This window comes from Lampetra planeri, chromosome 28, assembly GCF_965212315.1.
Source record: "Lampetra planeri chromosome 28, kcLamPlan1.2.h2, whole genome shotgun sequence".
Taxonomy (NCBI): Eukaryota; Metazoa; Chordata; class Hyperoartia; order Petromyzontiformes; family Petromyzontidae; genus Lampetra; species Lampetra planeri.
In genome coordinates this window covers 9,408,554-9,423,635 of record NC_136134.1, presented here as the reverse complement: position 1 = coordinate 9,423,635, position 15,082 = coordinate 9,408,554, and the positions used below count along the sequence as shown (strand labels likewise).

The following is a 15,082-nucleotide window of genomic DNA, read 5'->3' as shown; positions in this document are numbered from 1 at the left end:
CTCTTCGTCCCATTGTCTCTACTATCAACTCCCCGACTTACAAACTGGCTCGTTTTTTGTCCGAAATCCTACGGCCTTTCACTGGAAAAACCACCTCTGCAGTACTAAACTCTACTGACCTGGTATCAACAATCAAGGGGATTGCCCTGTCCCCAGACGACCTGCTTGTCAGTTTTGATGTGGTTTCCTTGTTCACCAAGGTGCCTGTGCCTGACACCATCGCAATCATTGAAGACTTGGTTCATCAAGGACTGAATGCTGGGGTACCCCCCCTGGTGAGACACTGCTTAACCAATACATACTTCACCTGGAATGGAACCTTCTACAAGCAAATTGAGGGCACCCCAATGGGCTCCCCCTTATCTCCGGTTGTAGCCAACATCTTCATGGAGAAATTTGAGACGGACGCCATCCAGACTGCGACTCTACGCCCGACCTTATGGAAGAGGTACGTAGACGACACTTTTGTCATCTGGCCACATGGCCGGCCTGCTCTAGACCAATTTCTCGACCATATCAATTCCATACACCCAGCCATCAGATTCACCATGGAAGTCGAAAATGATGGCAAGCTACCCTTTTTGGATGTCCTAATCAAAAGGAGACCTGATGGTTCAATGAGCCACTCTGTCTACAGGAAAGCCACCCACACGGATGCTTATCTAAAACCGGATTCCCACCACCATCCATCCCAGAAGAATTCTCTCATCAAGACTCTATATCATAGAGCCCAATGCATCTCCGACCATGAACACATTTCCAGTGAACTCAAACACGTACGCCAAGCTCTTAAGGCTAATGGTTACTCCGACTACACAATCCGCAAAGCCATCACTCCAACCACCAAGAAAGATCCTGTTGAGGAGCCTTTCAAGACCATCACCTTACCCTACATTGCTGGGGTCACAAAAAAGATCTCCAAAATCCTGATTAAACACAAGATCCAGGTCCGATTCAACACAGTACATAAAATCCGTGATCTGGTACCGTCTGTAAAAGATGTGGTTCCAGACATACAGTACCCTGGTGTCTACAAACTAAGTTGCCTCTGTGGTAGCAGTTACATTGGGGAAACCAAACGACATGTCTCGGACCGCATCCGTGAACATAAAGCTGACCTGAAACACTGTAGGACAAACACCTCAGCCGTGGCAGATCACTGTTACAACTCAGTGGGCTCACATGACATTGACTTCTCCAAGACAGAGGTTCTCTGCAAGCCATCTGGCTATCATGAGAGATTCGTACATGAGGCGATCCACATTTACAAACACAGAGACAATTTTAACCGAGAAGATGGATTCTGGCTTAGCAATCACTGGAAGGACGTAATAAACCATTTTGATACACATTAGGGTGGGTAGAATAATACATAGTGTTATATTAAAAATGTATAAGGTATAGGGTGGTTTATAGCAATACAGTATGTAATTTAATGTTGGTTTTGCCTATGGAAGTATATAGTACGGTATAGACGCGTGTGATGTAAGAGAATAAAGTTTAGATGGAAGCATATTATATAATTTTTTTTTTTTTTTTTTTTTTACAACGTAGAATTTTTCATGTATTACTTACTGTTAGTAACTCAGCTTATTGTAGAGTATAGTAAGTTTACTGATGATGCTATGTAGTTTATACTTTAGTTTGTCATGCAGTTTATACTGTAGTTTTTTACGTGGTTGTTTAGTAACTACAGCTACATACTATTAACATTCCTTTCCTTTGTTAATGCTCCCCCCCTTCCCCCCCCCCCCTTTGATGCTGCTAATCCTGCATAATGCACGGGCATAGTATTGATTTGGAACCCCCCCCGCCCACCTCCTACGCATTTTCCATATGCTGAATTCCTCTTGATATGCAAATTATTTTGTCTAGGCGCTCTTCTTCCCACCTCCCCCCCCTCTAACCCAGCTTAAATATACGCTCCAAGCTTGGGGTGTTTCATTCTTCGCCTGAGGATGGCTGCTTGCGTTGTGGCCGAAACGTCGTGAGAATTGTTTTATTATGTTTTATTTTTATTATTTTATTACTTCCCTTCTACGTGACTTTACCGAAAGAACCAAGAAGATTACCCATGTGTGAAACACGGCATCTAAATGACAACCATGCGCCATGAGAATGGCGTAAATACCAAACATACTAAATTATGTATTCATTATTAGTCAGCCACTTTTCCTGGAGGATCATATTATATTCGTAAAACAATCTAAAATCTATGCATTCACATTTTCACGTTTTTCTGAAAGATCATAATAAGCAATACAGTAGTGCCAGTTCTTTCCGGAGGAACACCTCACAGAGTATATAAGACTGTTTCAGGAGGGTTCTTCCTTGGGGTTTTGGGTCAACATCACGAATGAGTGTGTGACTTCACGTAGAAGGAAACCGGAGTGGCCAGAGAAAACCCCACGCATTCTAAGGGATAACACTTTGAAGAACCACAGAGACAGATTACATCCACAGGCTCGGTCCAGTGAGTGGAACAAATAAATTTTGTGGACTGCACCGCACACCACTTCATTGCCATCTCCTGGTGATAGGGATGAGTAAAGTCACGTAGGTATAAAATAAAATAAATCACGACGTTTCGGGTGCAACACAAGCTGAGGCAGCAGACTGTTTTAAAACAGTCTGCTGCCTCAGCAGCAGACCATGCTTTCCCACCTGATGACGGACGCTTGTGTTGCGCCCGAAACGTCGTGATTTATTTTATTTTATACCTACGTGACTTTACCGAAAGAACCAAGGAGTATTATCATATCCATTTGATCAAATCGCAGAGGATTATTTTTTATTTATTTTAACAAATGTTCAAAACTGACTGCCATTAACATTCATGCCTGCACGATTTCTATTTTGCAATGAATGTATGACTCTTTAACAAATAGTATAGGTGTTATCTCTGATAATTCATCAGTTATCTTTCATCTCATTTCACTCGGGGTTCTTGGTTGATTTCTGTAAATGTCACGTGAAAAGCAAGAATACAGAGAGATGTTAATCATTTTAATTTATACATATTTAACTTAAGAATAAACAATTGAAGTATTTTAATACCAGTGTAAACAAAATAATGAAACAACCATATGTTTCCTGACTTTTGGGCCACTCTGCATATATATATATATTTTTAACACAGTTGCTGAACGAAGGCCCGAAGGCCCAAAACGTCAAAGGGGCAATGAAAAAACTGCACCATCAAAGTCGTAACAGACGCAGATTGAACACGTTTTTTTTATTAAGAGCGGGGTTATTGTAAGAGTTCGTGAAAGGAGATGATCGGAGGGAATTCCAAATTGGAGCAAAGTGAGGGAATAGACTGGCTTCACATTTGCAGCAGCGTCCAACCTACACCGACGTTGTACACACAGGCCCACCTCCTCTATCTCGCCTGGCTTTCAAACAACACTGACAGTCACGGTCAATTACGTCCGTGAAAATGTTGTGCGAGTTACAAATTGCATTATTATTATCATCATCATCATCATTATTCTCACATTCTCACTCTCTCCTGTCTCTGACCTCTTTGCCTGCGTGCGTGACGGTTTGCGATGCCGGCGCTTGTAGATAGGCAGCAGTCCACAGAAATTAGCGCAGATGCACCCTTCTGCTTTTATTCAATTCATCTCTGTCGGTGTTCATGTTTCCAATCCGCATTTCACAGCGGATACTATGCATCGGTCTATTGCTTTCTATTATCAAGTTTTAATTGCACATAAGCACTCCAAGCTGCTCGCGCTCACCTCTTTATGCCATTGTTATGATTCCTGTTGGCCTTCAATGATTGCCATCGGTATAATAACACCGATGTGATTTCCAGTTTTATCCCTCGAACAAATATTCACATTTGCATATAAAACATTCGCTAGACTTCGTGGTTATAAATTAATCAAAAGTTTGTAGCCCTGTTTTATTTACATATATAAACCGTGGCCCCTTTCTTCAATGGAATTGAATTGTTGTAATGACCATCGTCTATGTGTCCCGAGATGATTCGTGTAAATTGGTTTTCGGGTTAGATCGCTTTGTGCTCGTGATGTCTAACCCAAAAAAACCAAAACAATTACGAATCATAATATTGGTTGTGAAAACCTGCGTGTTAAATTATCCGAGGTGGTTAACGCTTTTTCCATTCCTATTTACTTCCTCAAGTGTGGATACATTGGAACGTGGAGAGGACTGCGTGAGTCGTCCTGCGATGTCCTCCTCTCTCTTACACAGGGCGATGCACTGCTAGCTATGCGATTCATTCCTAACCCTCACGTTGCATATAACCTCGAATGCACTTGATCTCATCAGACCTCAGAAGCTAAGCAAAGCTTCAGCCTGGATAGCTCTCGGATGAGTGGCCACTGCTTATGACAGGAGTTGGGGCTGAAGAACCGCATGGTGGGCTGTAGAGGCCAGTGCGGTAAAGTCCACTGTTGTATAACGCTACCTCTATGCTCCAGTGTTTATATAACTTTAACTGACACGCGCCGAGCAGCTTGGTGAAGGATGGTCAAACAGCCGCCACGGACCGCACATCGTGGGGAGGCCGTCATCCAGCAGTGGATCGGCTGACGGCGCCGTGCACGTGCACGATATTGATTTCAGTAGCTCAACCGGAATACATTTGGGGAGAGGGGGGGGCTGGTAAGGGGGGAGGCGGGGGCGGAGGAATAAAATAAAATAAAAATCCAATGCAAAAAAAAACGAGGATGCCAGATGCCACTGTTTGATACATGGGGCAATTGAGGGGAGCTGTACATCGGCTCCCGCCCTCCTTCCTGCAACACCGGGGGCGCCTCACTCTGCCACCCTCTTTAATCTCTGTTTATGTTGGATTCCCCTGGCCTCTGGCTGCGAGCAGGTCTCTTCTTGGAGGAGCCACGTGATCTGGGCTACGCGGGGCTCGGGGAGCAGGCGGAGAGCGCGGAGGCGCCGGATGAGGCGCCCGCCTTGCCGCTTCCCGGTGAGGCGCTCGCACGATCACCGTGACGTCGCGTGGTTTTGGTGCCTGGGGGTGCGATTAATAAAATTGGTGCCCCCTGGACAATTTTTCCCACCATCACCCCCCCACCCACCCCACCTCCTCTTCTTGTAGCCCAGCATCTGGGTCTCTTCAGCCCATGGTCTCCGATGATGCAGATGATCTGCCTGCACACTTCATATCTATGCCACCCGCATACGAGATCCCACAAGCCCGAGCAGCTTTTGTCAAGTAAAATAATGACCAACTAAATAATACACAACTAACCAACTAAATAATACAATACATAAACAAAAAGATATTTGCTCAGAGAATGGCATTTTCAACCTCCCGTCTTTTGGGGCCCACCACCGTCACCAGTTTGGCGATCCATGTTCATTAATACTTTGTCCGATTGCTATGTAAATGAGCTATCCATTTGTATGCAAACGAGTGTTATTAATTGCATGCATCTGTTGATGGAATTGGAAAGTGCCCAGGACTAATCTCCGTGGACTAAGGGGTTGGGAACATGGGGGTTGAAAGGTCGCACCGGTGTGTGGCGTTTTGCCTCGGCCGTGCTAATGACGCGTTCGAGAAAAGACGCGTGCGTTTTATGTTGAGCGGTGGGTGTCTCTCCTGATTTTTCGTCATCGAGAGACCCATTGTTTTCTTCAAAGATGCCAGTGGAGGTATCGTGCCCGGGACAACAAGCGCGTCCACCGGTGAGATGGAGCGACGGAATCTGCTTGTGTGCGGGGAGCTCGGTGCCATTGTTACATTGCAGGCTTGTGAGAAATGACAACAGCTTAGGCCTTCATCCAGCAGCGGATTGATCGTGGCTGCTGCTGGTATGCATGCGATCGCTTCTTTAGCCACCATCCGGCACGCTTCCCAGTGGCCGCGAGAACGTGGTACGAGACCCCTTGCAAGCCTTGCAAGTCGGGGCTTAATGGAGGATGTGGACCCTGCGCCCAATCCCATATGGGGACGCTGCTGAAGGCGCGGGGCATAGGGGCAGGGTGACTGCGCTTGAGGACTGGCGGAAATCACTACTCTTGTCAGAGAAATGGAGAAATGTGCGCAGCATTCTTCACTGTCAGCGGTCCCTCATTGCAACATGAGGGTATACTTTAAAATGGAGTGCTGTGCGCATAGTGTGTGTTTGGTTTATGCACCAGTGTAATGAATGAACTATTTCAATGTGTAATGGAAATGGGTTTTTTTTGCCTTTGGTAATTAGTGTAAAAGCGCATGCAAGTATTTGCTTTCAGTCGAAACTTTTATTTTTATTTTTTTTACTTTAATGAGTTTCGCCACAAAATTGGTAACGCATCAACTCCGGCGAAGATTGAGTTTTTAATTAAGCATGCCTTTTCCACTCTCGCTAGAATATGAATCCGTCAGCTGCTGAAGAACACAGCTGGGTCATGTATTTATGTATTCATCAGCAACCGTGCTACTTCGCATCGGCGATAGTGGGGGAACGCGTCACAAACACGAAGTAAAAATGTTTTTCGTGCTCCAAAAAGTGGACGTGCGTAAAATAAAATGCGGCAAAAGGCACCGCACTAACAAAAGGAGTGTGCCGTGCAGTGTGACCACATAGCCTGCTCACGAGTTAATTAAATTGGCTTCTCTCACCATCCTGGCTGCTTGTCTATCTGCTCCCGTGATAATTCCGCCTCATTGTGCACGGATGATCCCAAAGGCTCTCCCTTCCATGTGGACGGGGAGCTTTCTGCCACGCTGATTTCTGAGACGCTCGCTCCTTCTTGCCAAATTCGGAGCCGCGCTAATGGCTGTGTTTACCTCCGCGTGTTTGGCTGTGATAATTAAGAGGGGTCGTTTTTCATATCTTTTTTTTTACACGTTGGATTTTTCACGAAGTTTATTTATTCCCTTATGGGCTTTCGGCTTTTGGGCTTTCATGGAATCAGGCAAAGGTTCCGATTGCAGCCCTCGTAGAGTACTGCAGCGCCCCGCCCCGTGGTAGATAATGGCCTACGGCAGGAGGTTTCACCAAAGTGCTTCTGAAATCTCTTCATGCGAAACCCTTGTTTTTAATTCACCCTTTAAATTCACAAACGAGGGGGCGCATCTGCACACATGCCCTGCTACAGGGAAAGCTTTGTCTCGTGCCAGGATAACCGATATTTTTATTCCCAGACCTGGGATTTAACTAAAACTTGATCGAAAGTCCAAATCTAATGTGATGGTCTATTTTTGTGTGCGGTCACTAGCGATGGAGCTGACACCATCAACTCCCTACACTTGAGAACTCCGGTTTAAACATGCACGGTCGGCTGCAACCGGCATTCAAACCCAGGTTCCCAGCATTGGCGGCTCAGTGATATATCCCCGTGAGTCACTCGGCCACCTCATATTTATAGCGATTGCTAAATAATTATGGATCACGCAAAGAAATTGGTGCCAAAAACATAGTTATTACACCCATAACCTTTGATGACATTTGTTATAATTGGAAAGCAAATTGTCGTAAAAATGTATTGTTTTCAATAATTGGGCAGGCTTTGAAACGTAGCACAACAATGCCAATGACGATGTCAGTTTTGAGGACGTGTAACTCGGACTTGCACGCGAAAATAAATACTCGTCATAAATCTGGACCCTTAAAATCGAGTTCCTATGAAACCGTACGATCCGGAAAAATGTAATAAGCGCTGTGTCTAGAAACCGGGGATACACGCACAAAAAAACTGACGTACACTCACCCCAGTGCTCTAAAGCATCGTCCCCTCTAGGGCAAAACTAATAAACATTTAACACGAGAGCGTTAATCCACAGGAAACCTCATGGAATAATGAAATAAACTGACAAAGAGCTGATAAGTCGGCATAATAAATTATTTGAGGGCTGCTCATGCTTTGCCACTGATGGACGGGGCACGCGGCAAAAAATAATTAGACAGCACATGTAGGTTTAGCCGCAGCTCCAATCAGCACGGTTGGCTATTATGGTGTGAAAGAAGTTCAACATGCGTACGTACAGGTGAGAACTCAGGAGACCAGGACGGCATCATGTGCAAGAGTTGTTGTACGCTTTGGATCTCCGATAAGGCGCTTTAGTCTGGGCTATTGGGAGTGCTTTGGCATTTACACGGATTCGTAAGAACCCTAAAAGTGGTGATGTTAAGACTTACAGAACTTGCAGCCAACCCCCTGTACTTATATACATTGGTAAAAGGTATTTCTTAACTTCATTGTTTTAAACTAATTGTTATCACCGGTAAAACATTTGTACGTGCTAATATAGCATTTAACGACTACAGAACAACCATATGTACGGTTAATTACAGAAATAACGTTGAGATGTAGAGCAGCGGGGGTGCGCTGTGGTTAGCGCACTGATCTCCGATCTCAGCCACTTGAGTTCGATTCCGAGTCACGGCTTAGAGCAGTGGTGCGTTACATCTGAACGGGTCCTGCTCCCAACTGCGCTGCTGCACCGCTAACCCGCATTGACCGGCGATGTGAAGCATGGTCAAACCACTCTGTGTTGAAGGATTTTTTTAAGTATCGAAAAATAACACTGGATAATCCACGGGAAAAAAATGCGAAATATAATTTTCCACAAAACAAAGCCACGTCGTTACAGCTCCGCACAGCTCCGCTGTGAACTTGTTTTGTATAAATTCTACCGTGCTGTAGAATAAAAAAATGGACACAAATCTTACCTCCGGATTTCCCTACAGCTCTGCTCCTGCAGCTCTGCTTCAGCTCATTTTGGGTTTGGCATCTCGAGTGGACCACGATGGGGCCTGCCTTGTTTTTTCACTCGTCTCCACCGTACCATTTGAACTGTAAACATTTGTTTTGAGCGAGAAAATCGAGAATAACTACGTAATATTGACAGTTAAAAGTATGGTTTCAGTATTCTCCCGAGCCTAAAATTGTTGGGTCTGCGGCTCATGTTTGCAGAGGTATAAAGAGATACAGAGAAGAAATATAGAGGGGGAACCATTCATATATAATCCCACTAATATAGTACTGTAGGGAGACACGAAGGCGAACACTCAATTTTATTTCAAAGCCTCTTCATGTCCCCCACCAGACTCAATACACTTACGAAATCTGTTAACACTCTTCACTAAAAGATATGAAGCTGGTCACTTTTACAATATTCACTCACCTGTCGAGAAGAAAGTCTGAGGATCATTACAAATTGGTGGGGCGTCTGTAAGTGGTAAAGGTAGAGGTGCAGCTCCGCAATTTCTTGGTCTCGTGCCACTGCTGGCAGGAGGGGCTTCCAGCTCGACAAGAATTTATATTTGGTTCTTTCGGTAAAGTCACGTAGGTGAAAATAAAAATTACAAATAACTAAATCACGACGTTTCGGAGGCAACACGGACAAGGCCTTGCCTTGCCTTTTTTTATTTTCATTTTCACCTACGTGCCTTTACCGAAAGAACCAAAGAGTAGGGATCCTTGCAGTCACGAAAACTTCAAATCTAGAATCGACCGGACTTTATAAAACCCATCCGGAGGCTATTTATACAAACTCTCTTCCATGCTGACTAGACATCTCGGAAGAGGTGGCAGTACCCACGTTTTACCCCACCACACGCCACCTTCCGATCGACTAAACTGCGGCTGGGTACGCACGGAGACGGTGGAGTCTACGAAAGCTTGCAGCGCTGTTTTCAACTTTCCCGCACTAGGAGATTAAATCAATCGGCCGAGCCCTGCATTGCAAGTCCCGTGGGCCAACCATTACACCACAACAGCATCCTTTTGTATCACTCCGGATCACCCTGTGTTTATGACAGACATTCACCATTTCCCCCTTCTGGGTAGGAGCTGAAATTGAGTGGCATCAATAGGAAACGTCGTGTATGTGGCACACTCTTTAGATAACCGACAAACTCGTGGCGTGTTAATCTTGAACGACGGCACTCGCTGGCGAGCAGTAGACTGAGGATGCGTTCCTCTTTTTAAATCCTTTATATTAAGTTCACTTGCGTGCTTGCTTGCTTGCTTACGACCGTGCAAATCTTTCGGTCGTTTTTTAACCCACTTCCCGTGATCCAATCGAGCTGACATTTTCCACACAGACTCGTTGTGAGTGACAATTTATTTTCGTGAAAATTTTTTCCCAACATTTTACACTTTTTAGGACAAAAATATTATATTTAATTACCAATTGCTTAATGCTGCCATGCAATCATCTGACCCATAGGTAGCAGCCAGAGGTGTGGACTCGAGTCATGCGACTTGGACTCGAGTCAGACTCGAGTCATGATTTTGATGACTTCAGACTCGACTTGGACTTGCCTCATCTTTGACTCGACTTGACTCGGGACTCGAGAGCAAAGACTTGAGACTTACTTGTGACTTGCACAACAATGACTTTGTCCCACCTCAGAGGTGTGGACTCGAGTCATGCGACTTGGACTCGAGTCAGACTCGAGTCATGATTTTGATGACTTCAGACTCGACTTGGACTTGCCTCATCTTTGACTCGACTTGACTCGGGACTCGAGAGCAAAGACTTGAGACTTACTTGTGACTTGCACAACAATGACTTTGTCCCACCTCAGAGGTGTGGACTCGAGTCATGCGACTTGGACTCGAGTCAGACTCGAGTCATGATTTTGATGACTTCAGACTCGACTTGGACTTGCCTCATCTTTGACTCGACTTGACTCGGGACTCGAGAGCAAAGACTTGAGACTTACTTGTGACTTGCACAACAATGACTTTGTCCCACCTCAGAGGTGTGGACTCGAGTCATGCGACTTGGACTCGAGTCAGACTCGAGTCATGATTTTGATGACTTCAGACTCGACTTGGACTTGCCTCATCTTTGACTCGACTTGACTCGGGACTCGAGAGCAAAGACTTGAGACTTACTTGTGACTTGCACAACAATGACTTTGTCCCACCTCAGAGGTGTGGACTCGAGTCATGCGACTTGGACTCGAGTCAGACTCGAGTCATGATTTTGATGACTTCAGACTCGACTTGGACTTGCCTCATCTTTGACTCGACTTGACTCGGGACTCGAGAGCAAAGACTTGAGACTTACTTGTGACTTGCATAACAATGACTTTGTCCCACCTCTGGTAGCAGCCATCTCAAGCCAGAGGACGAGAGGACTCTAGCGGCCACGCATATAAAGGATTTATAGTGAAAAACTTTGTTTTTACGGGTTATACTCGTTAAAGCCACTTTTCACGTGTGACCTTCGGCACAGGCATCTCTGCATCATCCAATTATTGGCTTATTTGCCAATGACTAACCACGACTCTAGCCCGAGCTCCGACCCTGATCCTAACTCGCACGAATCAACTTGGTCAATTATAATAAATAATAAATGATATTTACCGCAAATCAGTTTTGGGCCCCAGATTATTTGTGGAACAATCGGTGTGCATAGCATAAGGCACAGCATCAGACTATCCAGTGTCAGTTGCTCTTGAGGGTGACCCCTGAAGATGAGATTCAATGAAGTCGCGACTGCTTCCATGTTGTCCCATTTGATTAAAAGTTGCTTCGGAGAGAACTTTAATCTGGAAAAGGCTCAATTGAACGAAAAGCAAGTGATTGTGCCATTTCCTCTCGGCAATTGAAAACAAAAAACCCCTAGGAGGAGACCGGGTGGCTCTGATCCAATTAGTGAGCCAGTACCGCTGAGAACCTGGGTTCAAATTCAGGTTACAGCTGCCTATGATTGAACTGGGCCCTCAATTGTACGGCGTTGATAATCTCAGGGCCAGTCACCAATGGTGTACACGAAAAAACTAAATTAATTAGTTTCACTTAATTTGGCTAATTCTAGCTCTAAGCAAAAATAAACAAACCGGGTTTGATTGATATGCAGGGAATTAAAAGATGTGCCCCTTGCGTGGATGAAGAGGTCTTTAAAAAGTAACCTCCGAAGCAGTTCTGTGACGTCGTCTTCCATGGGCCGTTCCCGGATACTGGGTGATGCACTGCAAGCTGCAGAGATTTGATTGTAATATATAACCCGTAAAAACAAAGTTTTTCACTATAAATCCTTTATATGCGTGGCGGCTAGAGTCCTCTCGTCCTCTGGCTTTAGATGGCTGCCACCTATGGGTCAGATGATTGCATTGCATCATTAAGCAATTGGTAATTAAATATAATATTTTTGTCCTAAAAAGTGTAAAATTTTTGAAAAAAAATTTCATGAACATTAATTGTCACGCACAACGAGTCTGTGTGGAAAATGTCAGCTCGATTGGATCACGGGAAGTGGGTTAAAAAACGACCGAAATATTTGCACGGTCGTAAGCAAGCAAGCGAACTTAATATAAAGGATTTAAAAAGTCATCATCGTACGAGATGATACCCAATATCACGGTTGCAATATATTTCGGATGGTGGAAACCCACTAAAATTCAAATTCCTCCTGAGCTACAGTGTTATTTAATGAATGCTACTTTGTACGATACCGTGTTGAGTGAAATGGTTCTGTGCTACTGCAATGGCTCTTTCATAAGTGGGTGAGATAAGTGGATGTGTCTGCTTGTGCAGCTATGGGGAGACAAAAGGAGGGGAGGTCCTGTGCTCAGAATTAATAAGCGGACTTTGCCCACCCTGGCCTCGCCGTGTCAGCTGTTCCATCCAAGTCATCTTGTCCGCTCAGGGGATGGCCCTAAGCCAGACGAGGAAAGCGAATTTAATTAAAAATTGGACATCGTTTGATATTGCTATTGAACCGGTATAGAATATCACCTCGTATTCAAGCCATTGCGGAGTTTGCTGCAGGAACACAAACGCGTTCGCATTCATGGACTTGGGACGAGGATAATAAAAATTATAATTGGATGCCACGGTGGTGAATTGTTGACTACATCGCCTGGTATACCGGAGGTTGTGGGTCCGATCCTGACCCTGATGTCTGTGTATTTGGAGTTTGCGTGTCTCTCTCCCCGTGATCGCATGGATTTTTGCCCTGGTCTTTCGGTCTTTCCCTCCACATTTAAAATCAACGTCATGCGTTTACAGTATTTGGCAGCTGTAAATTTCCACGCGATAAGCCACTTTCGTTGAGGTTGCATTTGTGACCAGGTCGCTTCTGACAAAGGGCCGTATAGCTCAGTGGACCTTAACGTGGTAAAAAAAAAATGTTCCATAATTTTTTATTTTTTGTGCATACATCCGGGTGGGGGGGGGGATGGGACAATTTTGTTTCGTTCAACAGAACCCCAACGTCGTCCACACAATGGATAGGGCAATGGAAGTCAGCGGTGATTTCCATGAACGTCACAAAGCGCGCGCGCGCGCGTGCGATGTCTGCGCGCGCGGGCACAATTAATTTTATATTTATTGAGGAGACGAGGTCGGTGCGGGATGATTGAGTTAATAAATCAGGTTATGTGTGGCTGAATCGATTGCGGGCTTGTTGGCTGAGACATCAACGCTTGTACCTGGAGTTCATTTGTGCCAAAGGCGTATTTATCTTTGTAAATCCACCCTAATCTAGCATATCCATCAGAGGATTAGCGTTGTCTTATTTCAATAGTTAACCACACTTATAAATCTAACACGTCCTGTTTCCCGTGTCACAGTGTATTAGTTACAGTATAATGCGTGTACATGCGTGTGTGCAGTTGTAGGGAGCGGTGGTGTAGCGGTCAGCGCGCTGCGCTATGAACCTGGCCACCCAGGTTCGATTCCCGTTTACGGCCAACACCGGTGATGATTATCTGAACCGGTCCTGGGCCTCCCCTAGGTCGACTCTGCCTCAAATGAGTACCTGGTGCGGTGTGTAAACATCGCCACTAGGGAGACAAAGGCGGCCAGGCGTGGTGCTGGCCACCCACCCCCTCGTGTGCTGTTACGGCCTTCATAGGTGCTACTCGCTAACAGCACTTTCCCCAACAGTCTGTTTAGGCTATACGGGGGATCGTTGTCCTTATTAATAAATTAATACATGGTGTGAAATGTAAACATTGACCTTGGGGAGACAAAGGTGGCGCTGGTCTCATCACTGTCTCGTGTACGATACACGCATAATCTGCCCCCAGCGGTATAAGGCTAAACGGGAATGTTTGTCTTTGTGTGTGCTTGGTGTCTCGCATTGTGAGCCTGAACATTTGAGTTAAAATCCCAGCCACAGGTAAAATAATGCGCAAAGAGGTAACTGAAACTCCCCTGGTCATCCCCTAAGTTGACTTGGCCTAAAATTCATATTTGCTCCCACCCAGCGGCCTTGAAGACGTCTTGTGTGGGTGTGCGTGCGTGCCCCCCTACTGTCAACTTGCTTCATTTTATACGCCCGGCACTCCGCTCGTTGTTGTGAGCGTCGCTCCTCTGCCCTTCGCTGTTGCTGGAGGACGACTGCCTCCAACTGCCCAGTAGCGTCCTTCACGAGCCTCCTCCACAGAGGCCGATCTTGACACCGCTGGTACCAACCATCGGCAAATCCAATTTGTGGTTATGCGCGTATGTATGTACACGCCTGCTTGTATCTCTGTTTTTTTTTTGTAAATGCACGCGCGTTTTTTATCGACAGGTGCTGACAGAGGATTTAAAATTTAACGTGAACCTGAAAACTGAGCAAAGCAGATCCAAGAGACTGTTGTTGTATTATTAATTATCATGGGTTGTTTAACGCACAAGAGCCTAGCTGAACCTCAAGACTATTTTTTCAGGAGTTTCTTGCCAATTTATCTTTGCAGTCGGGTACAATGACTACGATCCCAATGACTACGATCCCAATGCAGTAAATTGTGATGATATTCCATCAGCGGGATATTTTTCCGAGACCAGTTTACATCTTACTGTTAGGTTATTTCGGTAAATCTGGCTGTGACGGTCCCACCTGATGACGAAGACTTGTGTTGCCTCCGAAACGTCGTGATTTATTATTTTATTTCTATTATTATTTCTATTATTCTTATTGTATATAATTTTTCTAATTTATTTATTTTTCACCTACGTGACTTTACCGAAAAAAACCTAAGAGTATGAATCCTTGCAGTCACGAAAGCTTCAAATCTAGAATTAAGTTTACATCGTGTGTGTTTTTATAACAATGTTTAGCTTTCAGAGGAAACTTGTTTGACTCCGGAGGAAACCCACTCAAATCAAGTTTGAAACCCACACAGCTCCGTAACAATGCATTTTTTGCCAGTACCGA

General features: G+C 45.0%; 1 protein-coding gene across 1 annotated transcript in view; it reads left to right on the top strand.

Annotated features, from left to right (window-relative positions):
- Positions 1-15,082, top strand: part of DISP3 (dispatched RND transporter family member 3) — a 241,513-nt gene that overhangs the window by 130,686 nt on the left and 95,745 nt on the right. The window contains exon 13 of the mRNA XM_078607818.1: positions 4,853-4,954. Within this exon, the coding sequence (XP_078463944.1) occupies positions 4,853-4,954 (102 nt within the window). The remainder of the gene's footprint in view (positions 1-4,852; positions 4,955-15,082) is intronic.